Source organism: Diaporthe batatas (genome assembly GCF_019321695.1).
Source record: "Diaporthe batatas strain CRI 302-4 chromosome Unknown Contig00022, whole genome shotgun sequence".
Classification (NCBI taxonomy): Eukaryota; Fungi; Ascomycota; class Sordariomycetes; order Diaporthales; family Diaporthaceae; genus Diaporthe; species Diaporthe batatas.
This window is the reverse complement of record NW_025408569.1, coordinates 289,933-305,949: the sequence shown is the minus strand read 5'-3', so window position 1 is coordinate 305,949 and position 16,017 is coordinate 289,933. Positions and strand designations below refer to the sequence as shown.

Below are 16,017 nucleotides of genomic sequence, written 5' to 3'. Positions count from 1 at the left end.
ACAAGCTTCTTCGAAGCGGCATACCCAGCCTTCGCCATTGGGGGGATTTGCTGCAGATGCACTCTGACCCGGGGACCGAAACAAACCTCAACACCATGGCCGGACGTAACGTTGCAAGCCTCTCGGCCTCGGGCACCGCCAGCGTTACCCTCGCATTGCTTTCGCCGATTCCAACTCTCTCGACAAACAAACATTCTGCCAAAGAAACCACAAGTAGCAATGCATCGAACCGTTCCTAACTTACTTGACACTTCTCTGATCATACAACAGCATCCGAACAGGGCCCCGCAGATTTGGGTACCACGGTGTTATCGAAACGTGGGCCCGAGGACCTCGGCTCTCATCCCACCGTTGCCCCGGTGTCACTCAATGTGGCAGGCCTATTTTCCGAGTATGACAAGGTTTTTTGACCCGAGTACGTCGACTTGTCCAGGCCGTGCCATGGCTCCGTCCGAGGGGGCTCACTGACCCAGCGGGTCATTGGATCCGTGCTCGGCGCCGGCTGACCTGAACCTTGACCGCAGCGCAGTGCGGTGAGCTGCGGAGGTTTGAGGGAGGCCTGGTTGCTGGCTCTCTTGTCTATCGGGATGTCTGGTAGGGCGCACATTGCAGAGCGTTCTGCCGTGCTGATCTGCAATCGACTTGGAGCAAAGACGGTAATTGAAGGAACAGACCTAAACCTTCAAAGGGGTCATTCTAGGCAGGGCTGTTGTGCTCTGGGGAAGACGACCTTCTTGGTATTTATCGTCTTTACGAATGACGAAAAGCCCACGGAGACCTGGCCTTTTATGCTTGGAGGAGTCGTCTTCGACTACGGTAGTCTTGACTGGCGAGACCATCACATTTCCACGGCTTCGGAACTTCTCCGTCAGTACAAGAGATCCTCTGAGACCGGTCCCAAGAACGGTTTAAGCACACAAGACAAGATACGTCCACACAAAATCACAGCTGCCGTGTTGGAGTGCACCGGTTGGCGAGATACATTCTACCGTGCATCCTCCGTTGGCCATAGCGAGGCAAACAAAGCCACCTGTACAACAGCAGCTTCGAGATGTTGAGCGACCCGAGTTCTCATTATTCACATTTTCAACCGCCCCCTATCGCTGTGTCCATAAAGACAACAAGCGAACAGTCGCATACAGTGCTGGTGACGTCGACACGCTCCTAGCACTATTTTCACCTTGCCAAGTCGCAACACTGCTATACATAGACCAATCCTATCACGAGTCAAGTCTTAATGAAGCGTCCAATTCAAGCGGGGAGCCAAGAACCATAGTCGATCATGTGAGCAAAATATTTCCAAGGGAAGCGAGACGTGGACTTCACAATCCAGCAGTACCGAGTCTCATTGGCCAGTTGTGCTAATTGCGTCGTTCCCCCAAATGTGCACTACGATCCACGAGTGAACAAAGTGACGGGCCGTCTGACGGGCCCAGCGATGACAGCGGTCAGCTTAACAATTGAAAGCCGTCCGTCAGGAACAAGCCGGGGGAAAGGGCCTTCAGCATCCGGAAACGCAAAGGACCGTCCCGGCCGGCAATTCCTATGACATAGCCGAACATGCTCGCGTTGTGCAGGCGTCGCCACTCACGTGAGGGTATACACGGATGGGGATAGGAAGTTGGCCGAGCCACGCCTCCCATGGGCGTGTAACACGGCACGTGGGCTATGGGGGCTGCGGCTTCCCGTGCCCGGGATATGTGTATTTCCAGGCTTTGGGCTCCATGGGGCAAATATCACCGTGTGTAGCAACGCACTGGGGAACGGGATACGGGACTGTTAGAGCACACCGAGTCCGAGGAGAGGCGATCCCGATCCCGGGCACTCGGGCAGAACACTTATCCACAACACTCAGGACGCACATCGCCGGATGCCTCAGCCACCAGCCGGGAGAACTCGTCATCGTTGGTACAACACTGGTAAGACTTCACATGTCACTCACTCAGGGGACGTCCTCGTTCTCGGCCGAGGCATAGTGGACCTTGTGGGTGGAAAGCTTGCACACAATACAACTGTCTTCCTTTATGTCTTCAACTAATAACAAGATATTTACACTGAAAAGACGTTTCCTCGTCTCGGATTCCACGCTATGCAAGACCCAAATCGTACACAGAAACATATGAGCGACCACGCGCGCTTCACCTCACCACCCCCGTGTCCTTGTCTGACGAGACCAGGCGGAGCCGCTTACAGCTTCCTGGCGGCACGCCTGCGCTTGCAGCCGGTGGAGCTGCCGGACGAAGAGGCGGAGCTGCTGCTGCCGGACGAGGCAGAGGAGCCGGCGCTGGCGTTGGTCGAGGTCGAGGCGCCGGTGGTGTCGGCCAGGATGGCCTTGGCGGCGTGCTCGGCGGCGACCATGACGATGGCCTGGGTGTTGCCGGTGGGCAGGTCGGGGTGCATGGAGGCGTCGACGACGTAGATGTTGTCGGTGCCCCAGACCTTGGTGTTGGTGTCGACGACGGAGGAGCCGTCGTTGGTGGCGCCCATGCGGGCGGTGCCGACAAAGTGCGAGCCGGTGGTCATGTTGTCCTCGGCGATCAGGGAGTCGGCGGTCGAGTTCATCGGGTTGAAGGGGGAGTCGGGGCCGTTGACCATCTCGATGAGGTTGGCCATGAAGGTCTTGATGGCGTTCTTGTCGCCCGCGTCGATCAGGTAGGGCTGCTTGGTGATCTCGGTCGCGCCGGAGGCCGTGATGCCCAGGGCGCCGGTGGAGGTGATGCCGTGGGTCAGGTAGATCTTGACCTTGATGGTGTTGGCGGAGGGGGCGTTGATGGTTCCCTGGACGTAGTGGGTCAGGCCGTCGTCGGACTTGACGGAGTCCCAGATGTTGATGCGCTGGCCGGCCTGGGCGAGCAGACCAGCAGACTTGGTGTTGAACTCGCTGGCGACGGTCTCGTTGGGGGCGGTGAAGGCGGTCTCGGGCAGGGCGGCCAGGCCGTCCTTGACCTTCAGGCTGACGGTGAAGATGGGGTGGTCCATCAGGTGCTCACCGACAGGGAGCTCGATCCAGTCAGCCTCGTCGGGCAGGGTGACCTTGACGGAGCCGCTCTTGACGGTCTGGATCTGCTCCTTGGGGCCGATACCAGAGTTGATCAGCATACGGGGGGTAGACAGAGCACCGCCGGCCAGGACGACCTTGCCGCCGGAGGTGAGGTTGATGATCTGGCGGTTGCCGTTGGACAGCTCAACCTCGACACCGGTGGCGGTGGCGCCCTCGCGGATGACACGGACGAGCTTGGTGTTGAGCGACAGCTTGAAGTTGTCCTTGGCCTGGGCGAGGGGAAGGTAAGAGCGGATGGGGCCGCCACGGAGACCGTCCTCGATCAACCAAGGGGGGTGGGTGTAGACCTTCTCCTTGGCGTCGGGGTTCTCGAGAGCGTTGACCTGCGACCAGCCCTGCTTCTCGAAGAAGCCGGACATGAGGTGGAAGGCGTCCTGGTCGACACCGGTGCCGTTCTGGAGGATGAAGCCAGGGCTGCGCTCGTAGAAGGAATCGGCGGAAGCGGAGACGTCAGACCACTTCCAGCCCGTGGGCCACTTGTCGTCGAAGTCGTGAGCCGCGGGCTTGACGAACATCAGAGCGTTGACCATGGTGGAACCACCGAGGATGCAGCCGGCCATGGAGGCGGTGTCAAGACAGTACTCAGAAGTGTCACCGGCCTTGCTGAGGTAGTAGGCCATGCCGGGAACATCGTACTGGGTGATGGTGTCGTTGTAGGGGACGGTAGCGTCACCACCAGTGGAGTAGGTGGAGGGTCCACCACGCTCGAGGAGGAGCACGGAGGCGCCAGACTCGACCAGACGCTGGGAGACAATCAGACCGGCAGCACCGGCACCGGCGACGATGTAGTCGTAGGTGTCCTTGCTGGTGGTGGTGGTGATGTTCTGAGCGCTGCCGCCCACGGTGGAGTTGCTCGCGCCGCCGGAAACGCTGCCAGCCGCGGTCTTGGAAGCCAGAGCAGCCCAGGTGTCGTAGTCGGCAGACTTGGCGGCAGCCAGGCTGTGGCTGTACTCACCGAACGCAGCGCCGTGGTAGTTGAGGACAGCGGAAGCGTCGCTGGTGTCAGTCAGGGCAGTCTTGGACAGAGCGTATCCGAAGACATCGGCCTCAGCATCGACGGTGAAAGACTCGCTGTCGTCCGTGATACAGCCCTTGCAGAGGAAAGTGTATTGCCAGCCGGTCGAGTTGATGGCAGTACCCTTGGAGATCTCGTACATGCCCATGGAGGCGTCGGTGACCGGGGCGGGGTTGGTGTAGCCGGAGGCCTTGCGCAGGGAACCGACCATCTTGTCGCCGTCAGCCCAGGCGGTGACGAGCAGGGAGTTGGCCATGGGGCCACCCAGGGAGACGGCAGCGTAACCATCTACGGTGTTGGACTGCAGGATACCGATGAAGTCGCCGCCCGCCTTGGGTGCCTCAGGAAGAGCCAGACCGAAACCCCAGCCGGACTTCTCGTAGTACGAGAACTTGATGCCGGACTTGTCGTCGGTGAATGTGGTGGATTGCTGACCCAGAACGCCAGCGGCCATGGCGGCCGCGGCGAAGAGTGTTCGGGAGATCATTGTCGTTGTGTGTTTCTGTGGAAGGTTGGATCCTAAACTTCAGGTGTTTTGGTTCCTGCTTTTGTTTTTCTCGATTCCGAGGCTTCAAGCTTCTCGGATATCTGTTGGATGAACGGGTTGTGGAAGGAAAGGAGGGTCTCAAGGAATGAATGTGGCACAGCCACTGGAAAGAACGTCTTCGAAGTAAAGAAAGACTTCGAGGGAAAAGAACGTGGAGGTTCAACCAAGCAAAAAGAGCCTGAGAAGAAGAATGAGAAGATGGACGGGAGGTTCGGGCTTGGCGGATTCTCGAGGACGGCTTCCCTTGCCTTTATTCTTCTTCCATCACACCCCTTATCCGAGCAGTCGGGCCCGACACCCGGTACTGGACGGGGGAGGAGGAGCAGAGCCGCAGAGACACTCCAAACGCCGGCATCCTACACGCTGCGATGGGTCACGATGGCCCACTGCTCCAGCCCTTCATCACACATGACGGCGGCTGAATTTTCCCACGAGGGACCCTTGACCATGAGGCTCCAGCCGTCAGGGCCAACTTCATGCCCTTGCCTTCGAGCATCATCCCGATATGTGGAGGGATCGACGAAGGGGAAAACAAACACGGCCTCGCCCTCGATGGGCCAATAGGGTATTGTACATTGGTGGGAGGGTGGCCCAATGCGGCAAGAGGAGGCTGAGGACGATCCACAAGTGATCTTGGCCTACCCCTCTTGGGACACAATTAGCCCGCCATGGCCTGATGGTCCACCGGCAGGCCTGAGAGCACTGGGCAGTGGGTAGACTGCGCAGTGGAAGAGCCGAAGGTGATTTTGAAGGCGCCGAGGGAGCTCCGCCGAGTTATGGGTCCCGCGAGCCCCTGGAAACAACCTGCCAACATGACTCGTCGGCTAAGCTCCGAATAGTAATTCGGGATTCCTCAATTGGCCGCCTGGCGCTTGGTGAACCCACTGCAGCGTCCACGCGGACGGCCGCCTGGTCGCGTTTAAATTGAGCACTAGTCGTTTGTTTCAGGCGACGGTAGCTGGGGGGCCCCCTATCAGCTCTGCTCGCTTATTGGCACCGCCGCACTCCTCCCGCCCCGGATGAGCATTCTTGCATGCATGAACCGTTTCGAAACCTCGTCTAGAGGGTGTGGGGGAGTGGAGTATCAGAAAACATCGATCAAATGGAAAGGCCTGGAAAGGCTGTCCGCAAGGTCAAAAAGGGGCAAAGGGCCGGGAGACGTTTCCTCTTGAGAGCAGCTGGAGGGTTCTGTCCCCTTGGCTGCTTGTCCGTCCATATTGAACAGACGTCAGCATCTCCGGGAGGCCCTCGTGGTCTACCCTAGGGTAATTAGCCGAAGGCCCATTCCGACCCGACGCTATCATAACGCCCCCATCGTGATTCGCCTCGCGCTGTCAAGTGTGGAAGCGGAGGCCCCTCCTGTCGATCAGCCGCGGCGTTGCTCTTTAATAGTATGGTCGCTTAAAACCAAGATTGAGGGAGAGGGAGAGTTGGCCTCGGTGATGAAGACTCGGCGCTTACCGAATCACCTCCCGGGCCGACCACGTTCTTCAAGGGATGAGGCTTACGTACCCTAGCCGTGGGGACATGATACATGCGACACTTTGCGATAGGTCTCTTTGGAAGCTTTGGAATGTGCCAACTGTCCCAATGGCTGCCGCCCGTGCGCTTCTAAGGCTCGCTGTCGGTTCCAGAATCGCGGGTCGAATGGAACCCTTAGGAGATGCTTTTAATTTCGGGCAGCTCCCCTGTTCCTCGACCCCCCCCCGAGGTGAAGCCGTCTCGCTTGCGATGCGGTGCAACGTTTAAAGGAGCGCCACGCCTGTCTTACAGACTCAAGGAGGGACGCACCCAACTGACTTGCTATATGTCTCGACCAGCTCAACTCACAGCCCACCGTAGCGCCGAAGCCCGATGGCCAGCCAGGTGCCCCGCGCCGGCTTTAGGTCTTTAGCTGGATCAGGTAACGCCCGCCACGGCATTCGCGGTACCGGTATCCTGCAGCTTCGTTCATGGAGTAGCAGAACTAATGCAAGAGCTTTCTGGCCCGATGGACGCCCAGAAACGATGACGATATTATATAAGAAAACAGAGAGTGAGAGATCACTGGTCTCAACTCCCTTTGTTGCAGACTTGACCTGAGCTTCGTCAGACGTAGCACATCAATCTGTCACAATGCAGGCGTTCAAAGTAGATCTTCCCAATGGCTCGACCCTATCTGGCCACAATTACGTCCCAAACACCTCGAGTCCTGTCTACACGGCTCTAGACGACAGCAGACGGCCTCTTCTCGTCGCAATTCATGGTGGTACTTACAGCTCGATATATTTCGACGCTGATGAGAAACACTCCGCCGTCCTATGCAGTGAGGGAGTCGGCGTGCCCGTGGTCGCCATTGACCGTCCTTTCTATAAAGAGACATCTCCATTTACAATCCCGGAGGGCAAGACTTACCACGAGGAACTAGCCGTCCAACTGCACAACCACATCCTCCCCGCCCTGTGGGAAAAGTTCGGCCGCGGCTGCGGGAGCATGGTCCTCCACTGCCACAGCCTGGCGACTCCCAGCGCCGTAATACTGTCAGGGTGGCTTGCCCAGGAGCGGGCCCAGGGGAAATCACCAGCGTACCCGCTGTGCGGGCTGACCCTATCCGGGTTCGGCGGCAACCAGTACCACCCAAACTATGTCCCGCAGAGCAGACAAGCCCCGCCTGACCCAGTCCCGGAGTGGAACGACTGGCCCCTGGACGTGAAGGATGAGCTCATGATAGTGAAGGGGACCGTCGACCCAGCCATCTACAGGCAGACCAGAAGGCTTCACAACATTACGCCGCGCCGCGAGGTGGGAGACTACGAGCTGATCTGGAATGATGGCAAGTGGCGGGCCCACTGCGGCGCCGTCGAGCTCCCTGTCATGATTGGGATAGCGGAGAAGGATGCCCTGTGGCTGGGCTCCGAGGAGCATGTCAAGGAATTTGCGAGCGGGTTCAGTAAGAGCGAGAGGGTTGATGCGAGCCTGGTCAAGGGTGCGCCACATTGCATCGAGTTAAGCTACTGGGCACAGGGCTGGTATGCGCGGTACTTTGGTTGGGCCCTGGAGTGTGCTACTGCGTATGCAGTAAGGGAGGCTGCAGCTCAAAGCGCATGATGAAATGTCTATGATTATGGGTCCTTGTGTCGTATATTGGGAGTCACACTCGGCCGTTAACAATGCCCTTCCAGACCACGCGGCACGCCATCAGTCGCGAGAGCTCTGATGCGATGTCTTCACAAACAAAGGAGTGCTTTCTATATTCGTGACAGCTGGGACTGGGACGCTCCCCGGAAGCACCTACTCGGCGGGCCTTTGATATCACAACATAATTGCGCTCTGCAAGCTGAAATTCTCAGGATTGTTCAACCAACAGTAAGGTCTTTAGTAGAACATGATCTCCCTGTGTTGATATACCGAGAAATTATGCGACTGTGTTATTTTTACGCGGCTGCTCAGCTACCAACAGACGAACAACTCTTTGTCACACATCATCTTGACTAAGTGGCAGACGGCACCGTTCTTTGTCACTGCCCAGCCCCCCAGCAGCCCAGGAGGGACATTGTCAGACCTGCCATAATACCTTTGTGTGACTTTGTTGCTGCTGATCCTACAGACCTTGATGAAGTCTTCCTGCCGTATACAAATTGGCCGTTGCCTCCCATCCATCCATGAGCGAAACTACCTCCCACCACGCACCCACATCCAAACGCTTACGAACGCGCCAAAACCACACGCTCGTTACATTCTACGGCACTGCTTACTAGAGCGCAGATAACGATCAATCCATCTTCGGCTCTCAGTAGCCCTCAAGTTCCGCCGACTCAAAATAATGCCAACAGTCTACGAACAACTGCTGAACTGCAGCGGCTGCAATGACGCTGTCCTCATCAAAGACCCATCTGCCAGCTATTCCATGGTCGCACACACCGGCCCGGTGGGGATAGTGATACGGCATCAGTCAGAAGAGACTATGGCAGGTGTCTCGTGGCTAGATATTTTCCCGTTCACCGCCAAGCATCCGCTCAGCAACTCGCCGCATGTATCGGGTGTGGAGCAGCAGGACATATCCAGGCATTCGATATGCATGGAGAACTGCACCACCCCGGAGAGCAGGCGCGATATCGCGAAGGCATGGGGCTTGCACTGGTGGGGCTTCGAGCAGCACTTCGAGACCATCGCCGCGTGGACGGGCTCGACGCTCGGGGTCTGCCCCTGCGAATGCCACAGCCACAAGCGGCCCGTCGAGGAACTCGAACCCAAACACGCAGATGCCGGCTGCGAAGGCGGCGGGGTTTCCTTTGAGGACGACGACTGCGGCTCGGTAATCACCACCGCCCCGCTGGTGTGTGGCCAGGAAAGCGGACGGTGCCCCCGGAAGCCAAGAGCTCGGGTCCCCCGGCGAGGTGGTGACTTTCCCCCAGGGTGGCCCGAGGAGGGGCGTGACCGGGCGAGGAGTGAGGAGGTCCGGTACACGGATTTGTTCATTCTGGAGTGGCGGGAACGGTGCTTCCGAGAGGAGATCCGACGAGAGACCGTCCGCTGAGCTGAGTGCGTGCATGCCTTTGCCTCAGTGCTGCCGGCTTTGTCTGTTCCCACACCGCTACTGGGAGTATCAGAGGTCTGAAACGCAGTGGTGGTTCGCGGACTGTACATTCCTCTTGAGCGCTTGATGTGTTTCAACCACACAGTCTTCTATTAAACCCAAGCTCTGTGAGCACGCGTTAAAACGCGCAGGTTACCTCAAAAAGAGATTTCTTTGGTCTCCCAGCCAGCTCATAGCCATCGTCGTGTGACATACTAATGTATTAATGATGTTCTCCATCCTGAACCGTATCGACATTGAAGTGAATTAACTGCCACCCGTCCCAGGTAGAACGTAACACGGGCGCATAAACTATCTAAGCCGCTTTATAACACCCACTACCTACTGCCTTAGTCTTTGCAGGTCCCACATATATATTAATGAACGCCTGCCACTGCTTTGTAGTGTCACCCCCCGTAGCCTTGGGAATATTGACATCACACCCCAGAGCCTTGTAACCCGGCGCAACCAGCCCCGACACCGCGTTTACCACCGACTCGAGCAAGGCGACCGAGTTATACAACTCAGAAGGGAAGTTGGCATATATAGCATTGTAAAGGAAGCACGACAGCGCCTGGACATTATTCGGCAGGCTGAGCGGGCCCGCAACCCAGCTCTGGTCCGCCCCGGCCCCGCCCAGCGCGGGCTTCGCGTACAGGTAGACGTCGAGGATCCCGCCCACGGCCTCGGCGACGGTCATGGGCGTGGCGCGGCGGTACCACCCGGCCTCGGGGATGCGCTCCGGCACGCGCGTGTAGGTGAGCTCCGGGTCGTTCCACGCGCCGGCGCGGTCGGGCCTCGCGCCGTAGAAGGAGGTGACGGACGCCTCGTTCGCGATGCCGCCCGCGCCGATGGTCCCGTTGGAGAAGAAGCCCGGGATGAAGTAGTAGGCGCCCATCACCACGGCGGCGCTGGGGACGTTGAAGTAGAACTTCTTGTTGGCGGCCCTCGAGGCCGCGTAGCGGTTCTTGAAGTGCTCCTTGACGGCGGCCGTGTTGTACGTGCCGCCGCCCCGGGCGAGGGCCTGCTGGTGCAGCTGTTTGAAGAGCTCGGGCCGGAAGGACATGTTGTCGCCGCCGCCTAGGTAGAAGTCGTTGCGCGTGGGAGAGGCATCGCCCTCGTTGAATTTTCCTTTGTTGCTGTCAGCTACTAGAGTCCTCAAAACCGATACCCATAGGGTCATGTTTCCTACCGTGACCTGCGATGCCAGAAGGTGTGCCAAAGATGCCGTTGAGGGCACCACTCAGCAAGCCCACGCGGTTATCTGGCCCACCGATGCTCATCTTCTGTGAGAGGATGTCGCCGCCATCCACGGCACCACCGACAGCCAACAGGGTGGACAATTCAGCTCCCATGTTGAATACTTCTGCAGTGGCAGCATTGATCTGACCAATGGTGGCGATGCCATTGCGGGGAATGTACCCATGATTTGCGAGAGTATTCAGCCCGGGACAAGGACCCCGCTGGTCAGTAGGGCCGGGTGCCTGAAACGGATATTTGGCTGAGACTGGATTAGCACAGAGCATGACATATCGTCAGGAGTGGTTGTAGATTTACCCTCGGGGAACCTTTTCAAGCCTTGGACGCACTTAGCCGTAGGAATGAGGCCGAGAACGTTGTCGACAATCGCATCAAGAGTACCACCAACCAGGTCAGCGACGCCCCCTAGGAGTCCGGTGCCCCCGAGGAGTCCGGTGCCCAGCAGACGGGCCTCGTGATGCTGAGGCTCTTTAGGAACTCGGCTGTCAAGTTCATGCAACCGCCGGTTGATTTCTTGGCGGGCCTCTGGGTGGTTGAGAAGATTGTCCATCCCTTCGGGAGTCATCCAAGGGAAGGCCAGCACAGAGGATGCGCTCAGCGCGAAGAACAGAATAGAGAAGCGCATGTTCAACACGTTTGATATGGTAGAAGTGGAATTTGAGAAATCCAAGCGCTGGGATCTTGGAGAGACTCTGACCAGTGTTGACTGGTCCCGGCCATGCCAATATGATGGCGACTCTCAGCGACGTATTTATACAAGCCCTCCAGATGTATCGGCGTCCTCTTCATTTCTTTTCATGCCATCGTCACATGCACAGTCTCCTAGACTGGATGTGTCGATATCAGGATGGAGCTTTCAGCCGCGACAGAACTTCCTTAGTGTGGTCTTCCACTTCTTTGAGACATCAATATGTATCGTTAATCCTTTTCGTCTATTGGTTCCTCGCAAGCCGGAGGGTCTCACTCCCGCTGTTAGTCTATTGCGGCCCGCATGCTGATCGACCTGACAAAGACTAGGGCGGACCCGGGGCTCTGGGGGCGGGATGGGATCTGCATCATTCGCCTTGTTCATCCAGCCACATACCTCATTGTCGGGTACAAGGTGTAATGTATGTCTTGAAATTATATCCGTTCTTTCAACTTGGCTGCGCTCGGTCTTATTACTCTTGATCATATTCAACCTACTAGCATGTGGTGATGCTCGACGTTCCATACTGTTTCTGGATCATATGGTCCTACGTTAGGGTATGTCAACCTCGCGGACCTGAACTTCCATCGGCAGAGGCAACGGTTCTTGAGCTTAGGGGACTAGCTTTGTACACGTTAGTGCCTACACTCAAATGAGGGATGATCAGCACATCCCCTCCATGGGCGAGGGAAACCTGTCGTTGGGGTTGGGAGCAGATCACCACAAGCCTGAGCATAAAGCTCGAGACCATCAAGTTTCGATTGGCTGGAATCGGAATGAATAGCTATGTCCTTGCGAATTCACTGTTCACACCAGACTAGCACTGGCTGTGGGCCCTGCTGAACACCAGGGCTTAGTTCCGCCAAGAGCCGCCTCATTTCTTTGACTGCTCTGAAGCTATGACACAGCAACCGACTTCTTAGGCACCTCAGGCTTGTCCGAGTACTGCAGCTTCGCCCTCAGCTTCCTGTAGTCGTCTTGCAGGACCGGCGGGTACTTGGCGGGGTTCTGGCCGCTGGCGCAGGCCGGGAGGCACTCGATGATGGATTCCGGGTCGGGGCTGACAAAGTACGGGATCGAGTAGCGGGCTCTTGTCAGGCCTCTGCCTCCTTCGGGCTGCTCTTTTGCAACTGGCGGCAGTGTGACGCGGTGGAGTGTCGACTTGAGGTAATCTGACGTGAGGGGTTTCAGTCAATCTGACAAGGAGATCTCTCAGTCTGCCGAACTCAGGACCGACTCACCGTTGCTCCACCGCATGAGCAGGTCACCAACGTTCATGACCAGCGCCCCTTTCATAGGCGTCGCGTCCACGAACTCCCCCGGCTTCCTGGGGTGCTCGACCTGTAGCCCACCACAGTCATCCTGGAACAACATCGTGATGGAGCCCCAGTCCGAATGCGCCGGCATCCTCGCGATCGCATTACTCAAGAGCTTCTCGGTCTCGACGGGCGGGTAGTGCAGGAGCCGCAGCTGGTTGTTCTCGCCGCTGTGGAACCTCAGGAGGTAGTCCGGGTCGTCCAGCCCTATCCCTATGGCGATGGCGCGCAGGAGCTCCTTGGCGGTGTCGAAACACGACCAGTAGAAGCTCGTCGTGAACTCGCGGAAGCCCGGGAGCACCTCCTCCGGCAGCCACTGGTTGGGCTGCTGTGCAAAGGTCTCGCTCCCGATCTCATATGACTCCTTGCAGTCCTGGACCTTGCGGAGCTCGGCATCCTCGTCGTCGGAGTCTGCGTCGTCCTTGTGGATGTACTGCGACACCTTCTCGAGGCCTGGCCAGGAGTAGCCTCGGTGGACGTTGGGTCCTGGGGATGGGTCAGCAGACAAGCATCAACATCATGAGAAATGAACCTCTGGTCCCGAGTCGTGTTGGATCGTTTACCTGGAGGGTGGGGTGCGAGCATCTTTTTCTCCTCTGGCAGGTCAAACAGCCTTTTCGACCAGCTGAAAGCCTCGTCGAGGAGCTCGGGGGTGACTCCATGATTAATCACATAGACAAAGCCCACACTCCGGCAGGCTTCTGCGAGATCCTTTGCGACTGCCTTCTGCTCCTCCGGCGAGCCGTGCAGCCACCTGCTGAAATCTATCACAGGGAGCGATGCAGCCATATTGTAAGTATTAATGAGACTGTTAGGGGCCTTTCGTGTCGTTTATTTTTATCCGGTGGCGATATGCCCTCCTGTAGTGTTGCTGGGCACCTGAGGCTGCTTCCTTTCCTTTTCTGTTACCGAGCCGATGCATCTATAGGTCGATGTCATGCCACATGCTGAGTGACGTGGAGGGAGGGGATTTAAACTATCTTAGGTGATGCCGGACTGGAGCTTGGCACCAATAGGGCGCCTGGGGGTGCAGTGCAGATGGAGATTCCACATACAGTTTGCCGCCGTCTCTGCATTGCCGATCTTGAGAGGTTATCGGACGTCGCCGAGTGAGGAGGATGCATGCATGTTATCTATTAGGGGCAACACGCTCAGAACAGAGAATGCCGCCGCCACATCGCTCGAATAGTCCCGAGCTTATCAGGCCGAACCCGAGACTGCGGCCCTTTTTCTTTTGGAATTAAGCCGGACCTGTGAGGACGGAAATACTCGAGGCACCGGGGGGGCTCAGGGGCTCCAAGACGGGCGTATCGGCGTTGATCTTTGCTGCCTGCCTACATAAGCGGACTGCCGGGGCTCTCGCATTCGATCTCTGATCTTCTGTTACATCAGGGAGACAATGGCCTGACACATTTCCCCCAACCTCTCTGTTCTTCAACTGTCGATGGTGCTTTTCTCTGCGCCAGCAAGACATCCCGACATGGCCGGCGAGCCCAAGTCCCGCGTGTCGTACTGGGCGAAGCGGCTCGAATGCCCTGTTGACGAGAACGCAAACTACCGCAACACGTTCTGGTGCAACCGCGATCTGATCCCGATCCCCGAGGACAGGAGGACCTGGACTTGGCAAGGTTTCGCTGGGTACTGGGTCATCTGTGGGTACGTGCTTGCATACACATAAGCTCGAGCAATGTCTCAAGCCGCCGCGGTGCGGCGCCCCCCAAGTTTAGGTACTCATTAATCGTGCACAGCATCAACACAACTGCATGGACCGCCGGGTCGACCTTGTTATCTCTGGGCCTGAGTGCCCCCCAGGCCATAGGCTGCATGGTCGGCGTTGCCCTCATCTCCGCCCTCGTCGCCGTGCTTGCAGGATGGCCGGGGAGTCACCTCTACCTGGGCTTCACGGTGCTGTCCCGAGCCTCATGGGGCATGCGAGGTGGCTTTTGGCCAGTCCTTAACCGTATCGTGACTGCGTGCGTATGGATGGGGATACAGGCGTACTGGGGTGGGCAGTGTAAGTGATTATTACCCCACAACACCGCCAACAACATTTGAACTCGGCCTTTGGGCTGACCGTGATGCAGCTGTCAAAATAATCCTCAGGGCCATCATCGGCCCCAAATTCCGTGACCTGCCAAACACCCTCCCGGTCTCAGCCAACGTCGACACAGCCAGCCTCATATCCTTCTTCGTCTTCATCATAATCTTCCTCCCCCTCCCCATGATCCCACCAGAGAAGCTCCAGCTCCCCTTCCGGATCGTCTTCGTCATGATAACAGCGACCATGTTCGGCATGGTAGGCTGGTCCGTCCACGCGGCCGGCGGGCCGGGCGCCCTGATGTCGACGCCCGCGACGGGGACGGGGTCCTCGCTCAGCTGGGCCGCCGTGTTCGGGCTGCAGTCCATCGTCGGGTCGCAGGCGAGCGGGTGCCTGGGCCAGTCGGACTGGACGCGGTACGCGCGGACGCCCAACGCCGCGCTGTTCGGGCAGCTCATCTGCGCGCCCATCTTCATCGTGGTGACCTCCGTGTGCGGCATCATCATCACGAGCGCCGCGGCGTCCGTCTACGGCGAGTACATCTGGAACCCGTTCGAGCTGCTGCTGACGGTCCAGGCGCACTCGATGAGCCCCGCGGCGAGGGCGGGCACGTTCTTCGCCGGGTTGGGGTTCCTGGTCGACCAGCTTGCGTTGTGCCAGATGCTGAATGGCATCTCGACGGGGATGGACATGGCGGCGCTCTGTCCTAAGTGGATCAATATTCGGAGGGGGTGCTATATCCTCACGGTGATCGCCATCGCGATTTGCCCTTGGAACTATGTGACCAACCCGGGGACCTTCATTACCGTGCTGAGCGGCTGGAGCGTCTTCCTCAGCCCAATGACTGGCATTGTCGTCTCTGATTACTTTCTCGTTCGAAGAGGTCAGTATCACATTGGCGATATGTATATGGGAAACAGCAAGAGTGCATACTGGTATACCTCTGGGTTCAACTGGAGATGCTTCTTGGCGTGGGGTTTGGGAATGGCACCGCTCCTTCGTAAGTATATTTCAGACATCGTCTCCGCTGCATGTCGATCGTCACTGCTCTTTCCGCCATACTGACCCCAGTTTACAGCTGGCTTTGCCCGCGCCATAAAAGAGATCTCGTCGGGAGATGGATGGGATCATTTGTACCAGATCTCTTATTTCTACGGGTTCTTTGCCGCCTTGACGATGCACTGGCTTCTTCACATAGCATTTCCCACTGCAAGACAACATGGCAGCTCGCCATTCGTGCTTGAAGCACACGCGGAGATGTTGGACAGGCCTGGGAGCGACGAGGGCACGGTGGATAGTTTAGAAGAGGAGAAAAGCGCACCAGGCACAGGTCGACAAAACGACCTGGAGTCACAGCATATTTGATGAGATGCCGATAATCGCTGAAGAGAAAGGGAGGCTGAAAAGTGAGCGTTGAAGGAGCGTGGGGGCCTACCTAGATATGGGTAGGTAGACAAAGTAATTCCGAAATGGCAGCGCATAGATGCTGCAGTCAATGTTCCAACTTGAAGCTCGCGAGAGTTTGCTAGCATCCTTG

The 16,017-nt window shown here is 57.6% G+C and overlaps 7 protein-coding genes across 7 annotated transcripts; 3 read left to right on the top strand and 4 right to left on the bottom strand.

Moving 5' to 3' along the window:
- Positions 1–340: 340 nt before the first annotated feature.
- On the bottom strand, positions 341–607 carry KVR01_012932 (uncharacterized protein; the record flags this gene model as incomplete). Its single annotated transcript, XM_044784684.1, has 1 exon — positions 341–607. The coding sequence occupies one exon, from the start codon at positions 605–607 to the stop codon at positions 341–343; it is 267 nt and encodes an 88-aa protein (XP_044638088.1).
- A 1,409-nt stretch (positions 608–2,016) lies between these two features.
- On the bottom strand, positions 2,017–4,659 carry KVR01_012873 (uncharacterized protein). The gene has a single exon (XM_044792197.1). It carries the CDS (start codon positions 4,561–4,563, stop codon positions 2,188–2,190), a length of 2,376 nt encoding a protein of 791 aa, XP_044638029.1. The 5' UTR covers positions 4,564–4,659; the 3' UTR covers positions 2,017–2,187.
- Positions 4,660–6,738: 2,079 nt separating this feature from the next.
- Positions 6,739–7,710, top strand: KVR01_012940 (uncharacterized protein; the record flags this gene model as incomplete). Its single annotated transcript, XM_044793344.1, has 1 exon — positions 6,739–7,710. One exon carries the CDS (start codon positions 6,739–6,741, stop codon positions 7,708–7,710), a length of 972 nt encoding a protein of 323 aa, XP_044638096.1.
- A 715-nt stretch (positions 7,711–8,425) lies between these two features.
- On the top strand, positions 8,426–9,139 carry KVR01_012882 (uncharacterized protein; the record flags this gene model as incomplete). The annotated part of the gene is made up of 1 exon (XM_044793891.1): positions 8,426–9,139. The coding sequence occupies one exon, from the start codon at positions 8,426–8,428 to the stop codon at positions 9,137–9,139; it is 714 nt and encodes a 237-aa protein (XP_044638038.1).
- A 355-nt stretch (positions 9,140–9,494) lies between these two features.
- KVR01_012920 (uncharacterized protein) lies at positions 9,495–11,063 on the bottom strand (the record flags this gene model as incomplete). Its single annotated transcript, XM_044792831.1, has 3 exons — positions 9,495–10,309; positions 10,371–10,679; positions 10,736–11,063. The coding sequence occupies 3 exons, from the start codon at positions 11,061–11,063 to the stop codon at positions 9,495–9,497; spliced, it is 1,452 nt and encodes a 483-aa protein (XP_044638076.1).
- A 960-nt stretch (positions 11,064–12,023) lies between these two features.
- On the bottom strand, positions 12,024–13,231 carry KVR01_012923 (uncharacterized protein; the record flags this gene model as incomplete). The annotated part of the gene is made up of 3 exons (XM_044794509.1): positions 12,024–12,298; positions 12,368–12,928; positions 13,006–13,231. The coding sequence occupies 3 exons, from the start codon at positions 13,229–13,231 to the stop codon at positions 12,024–12,026; spliced, it is 1,062 nt and encodes a 353-aa protein (XP_044638079.1).
- Positions 13,232–13,618: 387 nt separating this feature from the next.
- KVR01_012857 (uncharacterized protein) lies at positions 13,619–15,984 on the top strand. Its single transcript, XM_044788444.1, has 4 exons — positions 13,619–14,098; positions 14,191–14,456; positions 14,527–15,480; positions 15,559–15,984. The coding sequence occupies exons 1-4, from the start codon at positions 13,887–13,889 to the stop codon at positions 15,843–15,845; spliced, it is 1,719 nt and encodes a 572-aa protein (XP_044638013.1). The 5' UTR covers positions 13,619–13,886; the 3' UTR covers positions 15,846–15,984.
- The last annotated feature ends 33 nt before the right edge of the window (positions 15,985–16,017 follow it).